The 19,857-nt window shown below is 41.0% G+C and overlaps 1 protein-coding gene across 1 annotated transcript in view; it reads right to left on the reverse strand.

Annotated features, from left to right (window-relative positions):
* Positions 1-14,259, reverse strand: part of LOC115403651 (inactive dipeptidyl peptidase 10) — a 156,560-nt gene extending 142,301 nt beyond the window's left edge. Inside the window, exon 1 of the mRNA XM_030112626.1 lies at positions 14,163-14,259. Coding sequence (XP_029968486.1) covers positions 14,163-14,222 — 60 coding nt within the window. The 5' untranslated portion in view covers positions 14,223-14,259. The remainder of the gene's footprint in view (positions 1-14,162) is intronic.
* Between the last annotated feature and the right edge of the window lie 5,598 nt (positions 14,260-19,857).

Below are 19,857 nucleotides of genomic sequence, written 5' to 3' on the forward strand. Positions count from 1 at the left end.
GAAGATGAACATTAAAGGTGAAAGTGTTTCATCCGTACAGTTCTATCTTGATTTGAAAATCTTTCTGTCATCATTTATAGCTTTTCAGGAGGGAAAATTCCACTTACAGTCCAGCGTCACTGCAACAGAAATGGACAGCAGCAATATTTTCTCTGAAGAACAATCAAGAAGTGATTGGTTAAGAGTGTTTTCCATCCATTTGTCCTCTATACTAGTGCATCCTGGGCAGAGTACACTCTGGACTGGTCAGCAAAAACACACAGACAGGCAACCACACACACTCACATTCACATCCAGGGTCTCTAATTAACCTCGCATGCATGTTTGTGGACTGTGGGAGGAAATTAGAGTACCCCGAAGAACATGCAAACGCCACGCAGAAAGGCCCGACCAGGGCTTAAACCCAGACCTTAGGATATTTTTCTTCTACAAAATCTTTAATAATAAGTTTGTTTATATCTATTTTTTTCTTTCAAACACACCTAGAAACATGTTGCAAGGCAAAAATGTCTCCAATCCAGCCCACCAAGCAAATGATGAACATTTCAAAGAAAAAATTGATTTATTTATTGATTTTTTTTTTAATTCAAATTTCTGATGAGTAGCAAACACAACTCAATACTGAGACCCGAGCTGAGGTATTGGTGAGGCTGCCATGGAAGCTGGTGACCTCATTTTAATCAAACTAGCCTCTGCAGGGGAAGTTTTGTGGACATTTCGCTGTATTTTGAATAGCGCTGTCATGCGATCAAAAAAATTAATCTAATTAATTACAGGATTACTAATTAATTAATCTAATTAATCGCATTTTAATCTCCTATCTGCTTAAGGTCCCCAAGTGAAGAATGCAAATTCAGGGACGTTACAGAATTGTAGTGCAGGACTCATCAAATAAAAACACAGAGAAGAGAAGATTTGAAATCCACATTTTTGTTAATGATGAATGAAAGCTAAGTCAGGATGTCTTGTCCAAAATAAATCCTAAGCACAATCAGGCAACTTAAATAACACTTTCAGTGTGTTCTTTAAAGAAATTCAAAAGAAGAAAAAGTTTAAGTACATCCCAGCAAACCTATTCAGCCTGGTGCACTATTCAAAAATGCAGTACAAAGATTGATAGAAAAAATTCTGAAATAAAATAAGGCTGAGTCTCAAATAGCCACTGAAGCAAACTGAATTCAAAACGAATATTAAAACTAACTTAATACAGCAATTTAAAATGAATACTACAAGTATAACATGCCTCTAAAAGAGACAACAGTTCCATTCACATTGAACTGCCACTTAAGTGTGCTATAATTAATCTTAGATTAATTTTTTTAGTGCACTAATTTGCGGTGTAATTAATTAATCTAATTAATGCACTAAAGTGACAGCCCTAATTTTGAAACAATGGGTTTCATTAAAATGTGCTTTATGTTGGGATTGTGGTCAAATTCCATAGTCTCTGTTTAGTTCTGTGAAAGTATGGAAAATTTCATCACTCGCTGCGCCACAACAAAGAACAATTTGAAATGTTTTATATTCACAGGTTACAGTGGGACTATTTTACTGGTCCGGCCCACTCGAGATAAAATAGTATTTGACACCTCTGCTTTTGGAGATTTCTCTCAATGCTTTCCATCATAAATGCACCTCGGAGGCCTTGAAAATAAAAACAATGAGCAGTTCTCCAGGTCTTTTTTTAGATGTTATGAATTTTTATGACATTCTGAGAGCAGGGACAGACATTCCCCGGCAGCCTATCCCTCCCCCCTCCCCACTCTGGTGAATGTCAGCTGAAGGTGCTGCCCCTTGTTGTCTGCTTGCTTGATTCCTGCGTTTAGCTCACATGATTTCCAGAGGGAATGATTGCACTGCCCAATTAGGTTGCACGCCTCACTGGCCTGTTTCAAAGCGCAGCAGGACCCGGCCGGGGCTGAACGACCAGAGAGGCTTGGTGGCTTCAGCTCGCAGAAGTACTTCTCTGGATGGATATTTGTTCCAGCTGGGGTCCCAGAAAGTGCTCGTGCTCCTCAAACAGCCATAAATAACCAGCACTAAAGCTGCGCTCTGTTTTTACAGAATGTTGCTAGAATTTAATACATTTTTTTCTTCCCACAGTTCATGACTTATATCTAAAAATTATCTTTCTTCAATCTCAGTGAAGCTGAGAAAACTTCATTCTTTTGGCTTTTAGTTCTTTGATGGAACTGACAGAGTAATTTAGGACGCGCTTTGTATAACCTGAACTATTAACTGAAGCAAAGACGTGATTGTTTGAAATTGCTGAAGTTAAAGCAATTTCTTACAGCACAGCTATTCTTGTTCAAGTTTTTTAACATACACAACCCCGTGAAGAAAATAACAAGTCTGAGAAGAAACGGGAACACTTAATGTAATGTACTAAAGTATGACATGAAATCATGTCTGTCTCAGGCCTAGGAAGGAGAACTAGGCCCTCATTAATATATGGAATATTAGAGGGGCCCATGTGAGATGTCTGGCCCTGAGCCCCAGATTATCTATGAGCTGGCCTGGGTTCAACCGACCGTAATCCCACCTTCAGCACACCTTTAACCTCCAAAATACCTTCAACCTGCATTTTAAGCTCTGACTTCTACAGAAACCACAACACTGTCATCTCCTTTCACACTGAGGCTCAGAACAGTTTCCCAGCTGTTCCATCAGTTACTCCTCATAAACACACACACTGGAAATAAAAAATAAAATCCAATCCAGACGACATTGAAATGATGATTTTCATTGATATTTTGGTATATCGAAAAAGAGCTTTACAGATACTGAAGCGTCGGAAAACTTACTTTTCTAATTACATTTCTTAATGCCTCTTCAGCCTATTTGAAAGCAAAAGCTGCAGAAATAAGAGTGAGGAAGTGTTCAGATCTGTCTGCCGACAAGAGGCCCGCCCTCATCCCGTCTTTGTTGTTTGTTTTCAATTACAAAAGCTGGATGAAATCTAAGGAGCTTACATACAACAACCTGAAGCTACAGCTGCTGGCGGTTCAGTAAGAGTTGAGCCATTTTCATGGATTTGTCTCATGACTTTATTATGTGGAGACCAGCCAACGCCACACAACAGATGACAGGCGGATTCATCCCGAGCAGCGCGCGGCATCTCGCCGGTCTTTCAATAGCAGTTCAAATCGTGTTGTGGATTCTCCGACATCTGTCTCCAGCCTTTCCTACATTGAAGATGAAAAAAACACAGCGGCTTGTCAAATAGTATAAATGCAGTGAAATTACAGCCCTCCGCTGTCTCACAGGGCTCAGCTTTAGTCACGCTTGTTTTTCCATCAATCACGTGTAAAAAGGCAGAAAGTGGCCAGTCTGCCTCCACGTCATTCAATTCAACCAAGAAATCTTGGTTATGACTTTAATACCATTGTTCTCCAACACTTCTACACCTGATATAATTTACAACATCTCACTCAAACCAGAGTACTATGGAGTCACAGGAGTGCCTAATAAAATATAAATCTGTCTAAAAATAAGGAAATAAATGTGTAAATATAAAGAGGAGAAAATAAATGAAACAGGAAAATTTTGTCTTTGTCTTTTTTGCTTAGTTTTTTCCGTTTTCCCATTGTTTTTTTATACATTTTTATTTTCCTTTACTTTTTTTTTGCTGGGGTCTAGTAGGGGCTGATCAATACTGACTGACACAAGGCTTTGTTTAATACACACAGTGATCCCGATTATCATGCTGATGCTCTCAGTCTCATATTTTATAGATATATTAATCCATCATTCCATGTGCCGATATAAGCTCACCAGCCACTGCATTGGGAACACCTGCGCAATTTAATGCAATTAAATACAACTGCTATGTCGTGATTTGTATTTTTAAAAAACTTAAAGATGTTTAGTTGTTGACATTGTACGATCATTCATTCATTCATTCATTCATTTTCCAAGCCGCTTGTCCTTCTCAGGGTCGTGGGGGACTGGAGCCAATCCCAGCTGTTTTGGGCGAGGGCTGGTCCACCCCTGACAGTTTGCCAGTCCGTCGCAGGGCCAACATATAGGGACAAACGACCATTCACTCTCATATTGACACCTAGGGGCAATTTAAGGTGACCGCTTAATCTTGTCAGGCCATAATTATTAAGGCCACAGTGGATGGTGAAGGTGTACTTGAGTGCCATTGAGCTGTATTTGGTTTGGCTCAGTGCTTTATGTCAGACATGTAAAAATAAATGAATCAAAGAAGGAAAAAGGGAAAAATAAAAACAGAAAAAAAACAACAACACCCAAATGTGTAGCAGTTCGTTTTTTACATGTACGAAAGGGAGTAGGAAGAAGACAAAGCTATGTTCCTCATAACTTTGTCCAATCCATTCACAGACATTAATGGAGACAAAATATGAGAAACACTTGAATATATTCACTCCGGCATGACACTACCTCCGCCTCAGTAACAAAAACTTAGAACTAAAACCTTTGTCATAATGTAAACACTTTGTTAATGTCAACATGTTTATATGGGTCTCTAAAGATGTTTTTCAATTTTTATATGAAAAATGTGACTTTTTTCCAGTTTTCCTTCTTTCATTTTAAACGTCAGTGCTGGGTCAAAGATGTCAGGGAGGATTTTTTGCCCCAATCCACCCCTGACTAACGTGACACTTTCAGTAGATCGAGCTGATTTCTCATTGTCTGGACTCTGTAGTTTGATATGCAGAAGTCAGTATCTCAGTCGCAACCACACAGTCACTGAAGTTCAAACTTCATTCTTCCAGATGCCTCGCTGCTAAAGAGCGCTCAACTGTTTGGTTCATATTTACTGGGTGTATGGGGGTTGGGAGGCTGTGTTTGCACATAAATCAACTTCCAATGAAGCTGCAAAAGTTTTCACGGTTGACTGAACATGTGAACCCCCCCGGAGAGCTCTGCCCAGTGTCAAAGATGTGTTGGCTTTCATGAGGGGTTCTTGTTCAGCGGTTCCCCTGACAGCTGCTCTGCAGGGAGCGGGGCGGCGAGCGCCCGGCCGTCGCTCCATCTGTCCCACAGTGGGAGCTCGCTGCCTCGGTGCCTGGGACTCTCTGAGGTGAACACGAACGTGCCAGAGGGATTTCCCTTGAGCTCGACATGCAAGGCTGTCTTTCTAAGCATCACTGTTGATCTGCAGATTTCCCTGGACAGAACTAGAAATGTGCCACAACTTGTCATTTACATCCATCAATTAGCCTGGGAGTCTCTTTATCGTTCCCACAGTGGAGAGAGACCGTGAGGTCAAGTGATGGCTTGTTTTCCAGAACAAACCGAGACTTTGGACCAGCTCACAATCCTGTGCTTTTATATAGAGTTCAAATAAGGGCGATAGTGACCAGGCAGAACAGGTAGGGGGGCCGTTCATCAGACATGACAATTTCTTACACTGCTTTGTCTGAAAAGTAATCTGAGTCATCTGTGCTCGCAGAGCTACAAACATTTAGTTATTTATCATAACAGCACCCTCTTGTGGCTACCACAGATCTGACAAGCTGACGGTAGAGTTTACGTTTTAATCCTTCACTACTTATCTAAAACCGCTGCTCATCTTAAAAACCATGACACTGAAGTTCTCCTTCTTGTTGTTGTTGGGGTATTCCTGCCCTGAGGTCCTCTGCAGGTGATGTCAGTGGGAAGTAATAATTAATTGAAGGTTGAGGTTCATTCTCTTGGGAGGAACCATGTTAATGAGCACTTAATCATCATGGAAATGTTTGATGTCCTCATACAGGAGCTTCGATGAACACCCAGAGGAGCGGTACCACTGTGGCAGCTCTGGGTGGTCCTTCTGTTCTATCAGAGGTCTGGATAACCCGTGTTTCAACATCATGGAGGGCAATGACTTGGAAAAGGACCACTGGTGCACGTTGGCTCCGATGAACGCACCAAGAAGAGAAAGCTGGATGATGCTGATGATTGCTGCATTAGTGTGAACTCTCCCATTCACACCCAATAAGGAATCTTCTTGAAAAGCAAATCTCAGGATGGATGCATACAGACCCTGGTGCAGTATAGCTACTTATATTATACTATTAAAGTCTGATAAAATAATGAAGCAGCAGTTCATAGGTGGAGACTTTCAGCTTTCCCTGTCGGATTAGGGAATAGAAAGAGAGAAAAGGACCTAACAGCAGAGTACCGATGTCAAGAAAAAAAACTGAACGTCTTAAAAAAAAGACTTCCTGTGTCATTTCCATGTATCACCACGCTGAACCTGCAGAGGCTGCCTGCGATACAGGATGTTCTTCTGAAAAGGAGTGAGATGTACGTTTCCTGTAGGGTGGATGCCCACCAGCACAGACTTACCGGTAATTGGTCTGATGTCAGTCGTTATCCCAGAAGGTAGCGGGTGATCCCGTCTGTTCTGGGTACAACCCATGTGTCAGCGTTCCTGACGCGTCGCTGCTCTGGCCTTATTTCCACCAACAAGACAGGTACTGTTTTTATTTAATGTATTTCTTTCTTTCTTTTTTTTTTTTTTTTTTAAGAAAAACTAATGCTGCTTTTGTTTTATGTCCCGTTCATGTGGTTTGGAGAGTGGCCAGCTGAAGGGGTGAAACAGTGAAACAGACTCTGTTTGACTACAGCTTTACAGAAATGCATGAATAATTGATTTCTATGAAACACAAGTGAAATGAGGCAGCACGGTTGAATAAGATAGCTAGGCGTACCTTCTTAATGAGGGATTTTTCATGAGGAAATAGATTCATGAACCTGACAGGTTTGTTTGGTCTGATTTCTGTCAATCATTCTTTTTTTCTTTCTGAAGCATTGGAGCTATATCCTACCATCCAAATTACACAAACGACTGTGTGTAAATGGGTGAGTGTGTTTTACAGTCCTTCCAATCCACTGGAAAGAGATGTGACAGCAAAAAAAAAAAAAAAAAAAAAAGAGAGAGGGGTAACAAAGCACACAACAACAAAAAAGCTCAGAGCCAAACCTTAACCAATCATGCTGTGAGGAAAAGGCAAACACCCACTGTTCCACACCGCGACATGTGCCTTTTCATCTCCTCTGCTCCCCACAGCAGATGCAGTCCAGCCCCAAAGCACTTTTATATCCTGGTGACATATTTCTTTTGATAACAACATCCCTGCTGGGGAATCCAAACAAAGTCAGATAATGGCAATCTACAGTTGAGAAGAAAAAAACGTTTGTGATCACGACTGAAGATACACTCACAAGGACAAAGCAGGGATGAAGAAGGATAAGTGATGGTTAGAAAGCTCGCTCGGAGCTCGGTGCCTTGCCTCAAGTATTTGGAGGGTCCGCAGAGAGAGACGCACTCGGTAGACGTCTTCATTCTGACAGCACCAGGATCATAATGGATGTTTTACACGTGAAGTGAAAGAAGTCAGGAATTGTTGTTGGTCGAAGCGAAAAGAGGGTTGATGTCTGATGCAGACATATTTACTGACACACAAGGAGGAAAGGAGAGATGCAGTGGTTGAGGATGAAAGTTAAATGAGTCCTACTAACAGTATTTCCACCTATAGACAGATTCCTCCAGTTCCTGGACGGTATTGTTTCCTTTAACCCTTTTCTTCCTGTCACCACCAAGAAGATTTATACATTTCATCAACATAACTCCCAGACTGTTTACAATCACTGCAATATTCAAAAACTACCAAGAACAGAACATTTTACCCATATCAAGTCAAATAACAGTGGAACTCTAGACTTCTGCAGTATGACTGTGTTGTCCACAGCGTACAGCCTGAACTATGCACAGGCCAGTGTGTGTGTGTGTGTGTGTGTGTGTGTGTGTATACTGTAGACACATCAGCATCGATTCATCCGTCAAATTCAAGACCAGGTGTATAGTCTTTATTCATATATGCATCTGTCAGTCTATAGAAACATTGAGTGCTTGTTGAGGTTTACAAAGTGTTTATTGTATTTATTTGCCTTTTGTTTCTGCAAATGTCCCTGAAAAGCGCTCGGAGATGTCTCTTGTGTAACAACTTGTGTCAGCCATGAAATAATATCTCATGTTAGATAAAATATAAGTCATGTCATAACAAATAAACTGGTAGTTACCATGTAATAACATTTTGCTGTTATCTTTTCAGAACTGAGGATGTCTGAGATGAAAACACATTCTTAAAAAGGCTTTGAGATCATAATACCACTCCCATGTTCAATATGCTTCATCATGCTTTGTCACGGATAAAAATGAACCTTTTTTACTAATTAGTCTTTAAATAACTCACTTGATGCATGCAATATTAATTTTAAAAAAAAGTAGACCATTCCAACTATGACACTAAAGTCACGAGTCAAAATCTAAGTCTAGTATTGGTTTGTTGTTTGTCTGATAATGTCTGTTGTGTCTGTAAACAGTAAATACTCACTTCTCAAGGTGGGACTTTCATTTATTTTTTGTTTTACTTATGTGGGCAAACTCTTCCTGTAAATGATTTTAAATGAGATTCTTCTTTCTAGTTGTTTTATGCGAGTTACAGAATGAAAATGGAACAATTTGGTAGTGTCAGTAGATTTTGGATTTAAGTACTAGTGATATTTGTCTTACGGTTTACTTGTGAAAAAAGACACTGTTTTTGAAAAATGGAATTTGACTATATGGAGCAAAGATTGGACACCTGTTCTTCAATGTTTCGATCCCTCCTCAAAATCACAAAAGTGGCAACAAATGAGTGTCATAGATCATAAAAAAAATCTAATTTTAGATGTATAGCATGATGGACGGAGAAGAAACAAATCATTTTTATATTATTTTGGTTGCAGTCGAGCCACAAATACACACAATATTATCAGATATCTGTTCTAAATATTACAATACAGATTATCTTTTCCTTCACTAAATATGAATTTCCTTTTTATTAGATATGTTCTTTGCACAGACCTCCATTTATGATTGCTCAGTTTTTGTTCTTTCTGAATAGATTTACATATAGAAAAAATAATTGCAAAAATCCAACCTTGAGCCAAAACCTTGAGAACGGTTAAAAAAGATTAAAAAGGTTAAAAAAGATCTTCACCTGAAATACTTTCAATACAAATTAGAACAAAGACTGACACAAAAACAGACACGTTTTAACTGACCTAAACTGTCCAAGTTCCAAACTGCTCAACGTGAGAAGCCACTGCTCGCCTCCACTGGCGCCACCTAAGGATTATCTTAGATTTATCTGAAGATGCTCCACTCCACAACAATGTTTTTGTTGCTTTATTTCCTTTGATTTCTTTTCAAATCAAATTTTGGCAACATCCCAGAAGGCTTGACTTGTAATACAGCGATTGTATAATCAGTATTAGTGATTTTCTGCATGGTCAGAGATTGTTTTACATGGCGTAATCCCATTACTCAGACTTTTCCTCTGTGTTTGTTCTGCTGTCTTCTGCTTCTCCAACCGTCTGACCTTGTTCCCAGCTCGGTGTATCTAGGTTTTATCCTATTTGTTGTTGTTTTCTTCATGTTCTCAATTATCTTTTCCGACTTGTTTTTGTGCTTCTCTTCTGAATTGTTTCTAAGTAACAGCATTATGTGGCACCTGTGTTATTTCCCCCTCACTGTTCCAGCTGTGCCTTGTTTCTCCTTCCTCGTCTACATAACCCTTGGCATTGCCTCGTCTGTGACTGCAGAAGGTTTCTTCTTACGGACCGATCACTGTAGGAAACCCAGTTGGGATAATGTCTTTTTCCTTGTTTTTAAAACCTGTTCTTGGTTTGACAACCGTTCTTGTTCTTTCGCAGCGTCTTGAGTGATCAGGTCAGTCTCTTTCCATCTCCTATCCCCTGCAGCCACATCCGCCATTCCCTCCATCATGTATCCCTGCTGCTTCATCCACGTTGGGGTCATGGGGAGCTGAACTCCATCCCAGCTGACATTGAAAGAAATTATTCTCTGGGTCTCCAGTTCAGTAAAAACAAGAGGAGTCATTCAAACCTTCAGCTAATCCGGGGTCATCAACTAACGTGGAAAACATTTCTATGAGTTTTGGGTGAAAACCCTCAAAGACATGAGGAAAACATCTTCCATTTTCACATATATTCATTTTCTTGATCAAATATTAAAGAACTGATTGTGTAAAAAATTACATAGTTTGAAGAATCACAAGTGTGATATTTCCCTTTTTATTTTAGTCTCCTAATATCAGAGTGCAAAGTTTGTGACAGCTCAAACAAAGAGTCCTGGATTGGACATAAAAAGGACATATGAGAGAATCACACTGAAGCATGTTCAGGACAGTGCAGTTTGCTGCTCATGGAGTCAAGCGGCACCACCTTCATGAAACTCCACTTGTGTATTATTGGAGACAGATTCCATACGATCGTATCGAGCATTGCTCTGCTTCATTAACCTGAAAATAGTTTGTGTTTTCAAAAATCTCATAAATATATGTCCTCCTATCTTTTTCTCCAGTGTTCATTTAAAAGCTGTTGAAAAAGGTGTGTGTTCGGCTGTCTTGGTTTCCAGGTAGAAGCACTGTCACGGACTGTCTGTCTTTACGATCAGAGAAGAAAACTGCGAGTATATAAAACCAAAGATGGATTTGAACCACTCTACCCTCCTGAAGAACCAGGAACATCCCAGAGAACACACTCTAATGTACAAAAGTTTAGTTCCAGGGAACTGAAGGAATGAAGACAAATAACAAGGTCAAGACCAAACAGTGGAACACAGTTTATATATAGGGAGAAGAAAAAATATACAGTGTATATAGAGTATGGAATGTGTGTGTGTGTGTGTGTTCCTGAAGTACCAGTATCAAATAAATACTGTATTGTGTTCTACCTGCCACATTTATTCTGTTTTGCAGCTGCTGTTTGTTTCCTGTTTTCATCGTTGTGTTCCGACCATTGGTATTTCAGAGCTGGTTTGTTTCCCTTCAACTGTTGCCTCAATTAATCCGTAAAGACAACGTCAATGAAAGAACGCTAAACGCAAGTGGAACCACCTCCATGTTCAGAGTCAAAATAACATTTCAGCCACATGTTCATGCTTGCAGTGTCGTTGTTGGGTGACTTTGGTCCTCTTGGTTTTATCGCTCCCCCCTGAGTTTGAGCTGTAGTGCATTTGCATTCATTGCTTTTCCCAACGCCATCAGCCTGGAGGCAAAGGACTCCTGGGACATCAGGCAGAGATGGACACACGGGCAATAATAGCTCCAGAAACCGTTTCAGTTCCTTACAGAGAATAGATTAGGAGCTAACGTTCTCCACTAGTTTTATTAGAAAAGTGACTAAAGTCATGTATAAAATCACAGATTCATGAAGAAATAAAAGATTTTTGAAAAACTTCATCTGGTACCTTCAGTGAGTCAAGAAGAGAGAAGTCACAACAAAACTGAGTGTCTCAACAGAAGAACATGGAGCTCTCGCCCATGGCTGAACACAGTAAAGAAACACGAACACACACCACCAGATACAGTATCTCCACTTTTTTTTTTTTTTTTATGTCTCCTAAAGCCCGAGGGAGCAATGTCACAATCGTCCTCATTTTCCAATTTCTCTTCAGCTGTTCTTAATGGCTCCAGAATGGCGAGCATAATGAGTGGAGCGCACAGCCAAGGTGATTGAAATTAATTTCTCTTCCTCAGAGAGAACCCTCCGTTTTCAGCCGCGGCAGGTAATGCTGGACTAAAAATAGCAGCGTGAGTCTGCGGGTCCATTCGTCCGTTGTCCCGTCAGTCCGACACTTCCAGAGTGGAAGTTGGAATCAATAGCATGAATTACTTTCATAATTTGCAACATTGATCCATTGCCTATAAAGATATTACGAATTTCGGTTCAATATGGCAGCATTTGCTGAAAACATGCTTCAACAACCTCACTGAGCAAACAGCACAATTTTTGAGTGCACGCACATGCACTGCATATATTGACGTGTGCGCATGGCGATAATAGTGTGTGCATAACGGTAATTATGTGTGTGAAATGAGATTCACACATGAGTTTGTGTGTGTGTGTGTTTGTGTCCGTGTGTGAGTGAGTGTGTGTGTATTAATACATTTACAAGACAAATCTTAGTATTCACAAATGTCACAATGCACACACAGATTTGTGTGAGTTCTTTACAAACACACAGATCTCCTTACACACATATAAAAAAAATGAATCTTATTAACATTTTCACAGATCAGTGGTGGCACAATTATCTTCAAACATACTCAAAATTCATTATGCACACACACATCAGCACCAGTCTCTTTATTCAATTCAATTCAAATTATTTTCCAGTGGAACCAAACACAACGCTGCCATTTCAAAGCACCTTTATAGAGAAAAACCCACAATTCCACACTGAAAGGAAAACCTCTGTTTAACCAGAAGAATCCTGCTGAACGAGACTCAGAGGTGGGACTCAAACCCACATCACCAAACCACCAAACCACTGCACCAGTGTTCTGCACATACACACACATAGACATCCATGAGACCTCACACACTCAGAGAAACATCAGTCAGGTTCTCAGCTCCGGGCACACGCCTCCTCATCCCGCAGAGAACACACTCAAATGTACAGAAAGTTTCCCTGCAGAGAACTGAAGGACTGAAGACAAATCTCAAGGTCAAGAGCAAACGGTGGAACAGAGTTTATACATATAGAGGGAAAAGAAAAAAATATATTGTGTATATACAGTGTGTATGCGTATGTGTGTGTACAGTCATAGTTTTATTCCATTTAAGACTTTTTTCTGCTTTCTTCTTTTAATACTAGCTGTTAGAGCTCATGTTAATCCCTTCTCAAGTGGCAGAAAGTCATTTCAATTGCCTCAGTGTTGAGAAGTGTTTCACAAATTGATGTGTGCCTTAAAGTCAGTAACGGAGAAAGTTCTGTGCACACTTCCAGTATTTTTTCTGCATACTGTTTATCTTTTTTTCCCACATTATTCAAGTCATTTAATCACGTGTTTGTTTGTTTTTAATACTTAATCGACATCACATAATTTACTTTTTGAACTCAGTAATGAGTGATCTCTCAATATAGCCTGAATTTGGATTCATATTGAAACATTTCGTAAGCTTTTAAAACAATCCAACCCCTGTCTTCTAAAGCACTTTATATTATTTTTTTTTTATTTTTTTTTGCCCCATCTCGCCCTTTTTTTCACTACTTAACTGGATGATAAATGTAAGTGTGCTTTTCTCGCAGCTACAAAGAACAGTTACAAAAACAACATTTTTATGTGTACATTTGTGCACTAAGATGTGCTTTTTGCATACCTTATCTGGAGAATATGTTTTAAATGTCCATATTTTATGAAGGTGAATGAATATGATGCTAGTTTGTAGCAGTCAAATCAAATCCAATAATCATTTCAGTTCTTCAGGAAAATAGTTTGTGTATTTACTTAAAATTGACTCATAATTAACTTTAGAGTGGTTGTACTTGAGCACTGCTCTGTAAAAGATGCACACAGTGCATATAGACACACACATTTAGGTCCATAAATAAACATGTGCCTACACGCATATATTAACATACTACACATCTGCATGCACGCACATGACACGTCTGCTATACATGCCACGTGCATTATGCATTTATGAATTCTGGCATTCTATAATTTACTCATTCATTGCGTTTATATATGTATAGGGCATATTTATATATCTCAACAGGGTTTATTCATGCTAGTTTATTTTCTGTGTTGTTTTGGGAATCTGTTTGTCTGTGTGTGTGTTGATGTGTCCATGTCCCAATCATGAAACAACGAGGTGTTAATTGAAGAAGTTCTTTTCACCAGAAGCCTGAGGGGACCAGTAATCCCCTGCACTACTCTCACGCCACACTTTGCAGTTCATAAACTTCACCAGTCCGCCATCCCTCCTTCTCTTTCCCCTCGTTAAGTGCGCTTCGAGGTCCTTGGCCAAGTTCGATATTAAATGTTAATATTAGTCCTGCCATATTTGTCTGTACGTTCAGGCTGACCATGAATCATTTAATCCAGTGGATGCGCTGCAGAGGACCGTCCTGTTGCGGGGAGACCATTTGTCCCGCTTTGCAGCTGAATCATTCATCCAACATTGTTCCTGCATCGATCGCGTCTTTACGCACAAAACACAACGCGGCGTGTGGCACTTTCTCCACGTGGCTCCCCGCTCAGTCCTCACAACTTTCTTCCGCCAAAGTTTCCCTGCAGGCTGTGCGCATGCAGGAGTTGAGAGCAGCAGAGCGTGAATGAGCTGGGTCTTACCTTGCCCCCCTCCACGGAGTACCTCCGGGTGTGCTGCACCGCTCCCGCGCTCTGGTTCATGTTTCAGCACCGCGGTCAGCTCCGCTCCGCTCCGGGACGCAAACAGAAAGAGGAGACGAGAAAAACCGTTAATCCGTGCGCGGAGAGAAACCTGCAGACACTAACGAGCCCACGGTCCAGTGTGAGTAAAACGAGCTGTTTACTGGCTCCTCTCCTCTGTGACACGCGTGGCTTCTCAGCCAATGATGCCGTGCGCGTAAAGACTTGGCTGAGCTGGTGCGCCAGCTGTGAGCGCGGAGGGAACGCGGAGATGTTCATTCATCCATTCATCCAGGGACCATCGGGACGGGCTGCTGAGAACACGCACGAATCTCAGCCTGAACGCTCCATTGGCTGTTTTTAGTAAATTCCTGATGAGGGTGGACAGGTGGGGGCCGCGGGCGGGCAGGGGATCAACCCTAATTTCATTTGGTGAAGTAACCAGCCTCATTCAGCCGAGAGAGATTACATAACACGATAACAACAGCTCCTTACACTGGAGAGTAAAGGCATGTGTGGAAACACATTGTCTGCATTTCATGCCTCTAGTTACTGTGTGAGAGCCTTCAGGTTCTTTTCTTCAAGTCGCTAATAAGATTTCTATAGCCATTGTTACCTGGAAAAACTGATCTATCAGCATAATGAGGATCATGTCTGACATATCAGCCAACACACTGTAGTGCATGCCTTCATCACTATGGAATCTGTGTCATATTGTGCAAATGACTGGGAGGAGTTTAGTTCACCCTAACACGACTGGAAAAGCAGAAGTGCCCCACATCTGACTCTGGTTCTGCAGGTTTCTTCCTGATAAAGGTTTTTCCTCTCAACGGTCTTTTCTGCTTGCTCATGTGGAATTGTTGATTGTTCCCTGTAAAAGTGAAGCAAAGTGGCTGTGTAAAGAAGAGAAAGATTTGGAAGCTTCCGCTTTAGACTCTGACATAAAGAAGTGCAGTCACAGTAGTGTTTCTCTCTCCTGGATCACAGCAAGAAGACCTACAGAAGATTCATTTTCAGTGTGGTGCCTGGACTGTTTTTCTCCTCATACCTTTATAGACAAAACTTTGTATTCTGGTTCCTTCTCAATATCTGAATTTGCTGCTTGTAGGTTCTCTGTTTGTTCTCTGAGTTTCTTTCTGACTCGAGACTTGTGCATTAATCAGAATAAAACACTCAGACTGAGAATAGTGTGTGACGGCCACAGTGAGATCACTCCTCAGTTTAAGGTGCTCCTGTGCTTCACGAGAACATCGTGGAGATGGTGGAGTTTGTTCTCCTCTCAGCCCAAATTTACATGGCACAACATTTACACCACAGCGATGCTCGGAACCACACTGAAAAAGCAGCTTTTTAAAAAAAACTTCCAAGATGAATCCCAGCCCATTTATCTCCTCCAACTCGATCGTCTGTTCATACAGATGTCTACGTACTCCCATTGTTAAAGTTAAAGTGCATTGTCCTCTGGACATACACATAATTTCATAATAAAAACAAACAACAGCACCTACTAGTGGCTCTCCAGACTCACTGCATTGTTTTCAGTGTTTCTGGTGTTTCTGTGGAAAAAACATTTTCAAAACTCAGTGTTGATGCCTTCAGCACACGACAGCAATCAGAAAAGCCTGAACACCAGAAACTCAGAAGACATCCTCAGCGGGATCGTAGCAACAACATCTGTTTCCAGCAGTGTGCTTAAAGGCATTTGAGGGCAATTGAAGCCTGAATATGATACTGAAGTTAAAATCAGCATGGCTTCTATGATTAACAACTGACATCTCAATCGCTTCCACATCGTGCTGCAGAGGGTTCAGTTCTCTGAACCCCGTCCAGCTGTGGAGAGTTCACTGGAAAACATCTGTTAATGGCTAAACTGTGATAAAAGCAGGGATCTGCAACATCTATGAACAAAAAGAAAACATGTTTTCATGATTTTTCACCAAATTAAATTAGTCTTGAGCTTCAAAAGCATATCAATGACCTGAAACAAAGAAAAAAATATACATGTACTCGTATACAAAAATAAGGAATTAATTAATTAATCAGTTAATTAATTTCCATTACATGTTCTGAAAGCTTCATGGAGTTGGTTCACAGAGAAGCTGAAGGCAAGGCAAGTTTATTTGTTCAGCTCCGTTCATACACAAGGCGACTCAAAGTGCTTCACCAACAGAGAGAAGCATAAAATGACATTAAAATCATTAAAAACCAAACAGGGCATCAGAAAATAGAGAGCAATTAAAAGAAAAAAGGCATTAAAAGGAGAACAAATAGCTGATAATTCAAAATAAAACTTTACACTTATTAGTATTTGGCATCCCAAATCAATTACGTCCTCTTGTCAGAGAACTACACACATCGCTGCACAAACAAAGGACTCGCTCTGTGCCTCCAACATAGAAATAATACATTTATACATGAAGGGAGGAAGTGTTTCAGTGCATAACTTCCAAAATTAATTTACATAATTTCAAGGAGTAATTTGCAAAATAACTAAAGTCGATTTTATTTGAAAGACTTTGCAAATAAAAATGTCCCTGATTTAAAGGAAGTGAGAGTGTCAGTTGTCCTCAGATGTTCAGGAAGTTTGTTCCACAGGTGAGGGGTGGAGGAACTGAAAGCTGCTTCACCTTGTTTCTTCTGAGTCGTCCGTTCAGAAATCCTTTAATTATTTCTGATAAGTCATTGTTATGATGTGTTTGTTGAATATCAGGCGTGAATCCATAATTGGCGCCAGATTTCTGGCTGGGTTTGAAGAGCTTTGAGGCTCCAAAGCTGCAGGCTGGACACCTCTGGAGTAAAGGGTGAAGCGTGAGGGAGATGCAGCCCTCAGTGTTGTGGCAATAGTGTGGTTATACTCACCTAACCAGCCCAACTCATAGACACTGCTGACGTTTCTTGTACTTTGTGTTCCTCATTGATTTTGTACCAGGGAGTATCTTCTCTCCATTACAGCATCCGACTGTAACAATATCATAACGCCAGTGAAATGAAACAGATGACATGATAAGAGGTTAATGAGATAATGGGGGAAGGGGAGTTACAATCAGCTGAGAACAGCTTGTGATTGACTTTGAACAAAAAGGGAAATCTCATTCCTCATAACAGAACAGGCAGAGTCGGGGTGAGTAATGAGGAAGACTGTGTGACGGACAGGTTGTGCCGTTCAGCCTCTGCTTCCAGCTTCTTCATTATGTGTCTGTCCACAGGAAAGGTCTTGTCTGGAGGTTTCTGCCCGAGGAATCGAACGGTGCAGGGAAAGCAGCAGGGAGAAGCATTAACCTCTCGGGCGAACCTCCTTGAGCACGCTGAAGGTCGCGGCGATGGTGCTGGGTAAGTGCTGGGCTGCACGAGAGCAGGTCTGAGCAACATCCCCAAGTCCGGGGAGCATCATTTACGATGACGGAGGAATCCGAGGAATAGAAATGAGGCAGGAAAAAAATATATTAGGTCATTATTATTCACATAAACATAAATTAAACATCACATGCTCCTCTTATGCGAGTATGATCAGCATGATCAAAATAGTTGAAACTCAGTGTTTTATTGCGATCACATGCAGATGGGCAATAAAGTACATCTCAAGGGGAAATTGCTTATTAAATATTCTCAACTGATGGATGTCCTCCGTACATGTGATGTGTGCGTCCATTGACCTACAGTTAATTCACTTGAAGATGAATGGAAACATAAATCCATTGATGGAATAACACGGCCATTCAGTGACTTCAGGTCGTCAGCTCACGTCATTCCTTGGGCAAATAATGTTTCTGAACTTTGACCCGACCAACTGCAGCATTGCTGGATGAGAGCGTTGTCCCCACAGGCTTGTAGAGTATCCACAAGGCATGATGGGAGAATCACTTCATCTGCCTCTCTTCTCACCCTGATGAGTCTGTCAGTCTGGAACAGAGTCAATCCGGACTCATCAGACCACATGGCCTTCTTCCTATATGTTCACTAGAAAACTTTTTTTTTTTTTTAAGCCTCAGAGATTATTGGTTTTCTGAAGGCTATACAGCTGTTCAGTCTCAAACCCTGGAGCTCCCATTGCATTGTGGGTGTGGAAATGCTCTTACTTTCACCATTAAATATCACCCTGAGTTTCACTGTTGCTTTTCTGCGATTTGATTTCACCAAATGTTTGAACCGATCTCCATCAGTCAGGGTTGTTTTCCGACCACATTTCTTCCTCGAAGACGATGATTTCCACTCTTTTCATCCAGGTTTTTAATAATGCATTGAACGATTCTCAGTGCAATTTTAACAGTTTCCTCGATCTCCTTAGATGTTCTCTCTGCTTGAGGCATGGAAATGATTTGACCCTCATCAAACTGATGTGTCCACAGGATGTGCCTTTCCACATGACTGATTAAGAAATGAGAAGTTGCATCAGTTAGGGTTGAACAACTTGTTAAGAGCTGAAAAATTACCACCCATGCAGTAATTGCCCAATAGGAGGCTCCTACTGTCATGTTCTGCCACAGTGGGGTCTGTGGTTTTGTGTTGTTCTGTTTCGGTTTCAGGTAGGCGGAGCCAGGCTGGGTGCAGAAGCTGGGAGCTGCTGATGGCAGATTATTCTCACCTGTGATGCCGGGATGGAGATCAGGGGTCTTGAGACTCCACTTCGACACTGGACGGTAACGCTACAACATCCGATCACCTGCACAGTCAGCGTTTCCTGCTTCCCAGCCCCGGCTGCCCACCTGTTGATGCTCCGACTTCTAGTCAGCTCTGCACCTCCACCCTGTGCCCACAGAGGGCTACCCTTGGGCCTGTTTAGAGAATCAACCCACGGCACCTTTGGACTCGTTTTTGATTTGTTTGGCAAGACTTATTTTTTAATTGAAACATTATTTGAACCTTGTGTTTCTGCCTTGGCTTGCTCTCTGCACCTGAGCCTCCGTCCCACCCCGTCACACCTACCTATTGATGTGATTGGTGATTATCAGTAGCTGAAATACCAACAGATGAGCTACTGTATATTTTCACTGCTTTTACCCAGTGATGGGTATTGTTTGCATTAATCTGATTAATTGTTTCATTAATCACACACCTGTGAATCTACAAAACCATTTCCTGAGTTTAAAAAAAAAAGACTTACTAATTGTGTGACTTGTGCCTCACATTGCGGTTTCTTCATCAAATCAGCATCCTACACGGCAGGATCAGCTTAATCTGCCAAAACACGCAAGAGGAAACAACGCATCTCTCAGTGGGAAGGTTGTAGGTTAAATCCCCCCATTGTTGAAGTGTCCTTGTACTAGACTCTGAACCTCAGTGAGTGAATGTGATTAATACTGTACAATGATTTGGACACATTTTGAATTAACGTTAGGACAGTTACTGTGCCGGTTCAACAGCAGCTCATGGTTCATCCGTGGGTTTGTTCGTTGGATTACATTGTTGGCACTTTTAGTGAGTCCCCAAGCTAAAATAAAAAAAACACTTCAGTAAATGATCACATGAATTACTGCTGCTCAGATTAAGAAGTCACAGGCAATTTCCTGAGATAAATCTTTGCACTTGACATTTATTTATATTACATGTCTCGGCACAGAACTTTTATAGATTGATATTGTCCAGAAAAAGAGATGATTTCAGAAGATGTGTAGTGATTTCATCTGAGGTGGCGTCACGTACAAGCAGCAATGATGAA

Source organism: Salarias fasciatus, chromosome 16 (assembly GCF_902148845.1).
Source record: "Salarias fasciatus chromosome 16, fSalaFa1.1, whole genome shotgun sequence".
Lineage (NCBI taxonomy): Eukaryota > Metazoa > Chordata > Actinopteri > Blenniiformes > Blenniidae > Salarias > Salarias fasciatus.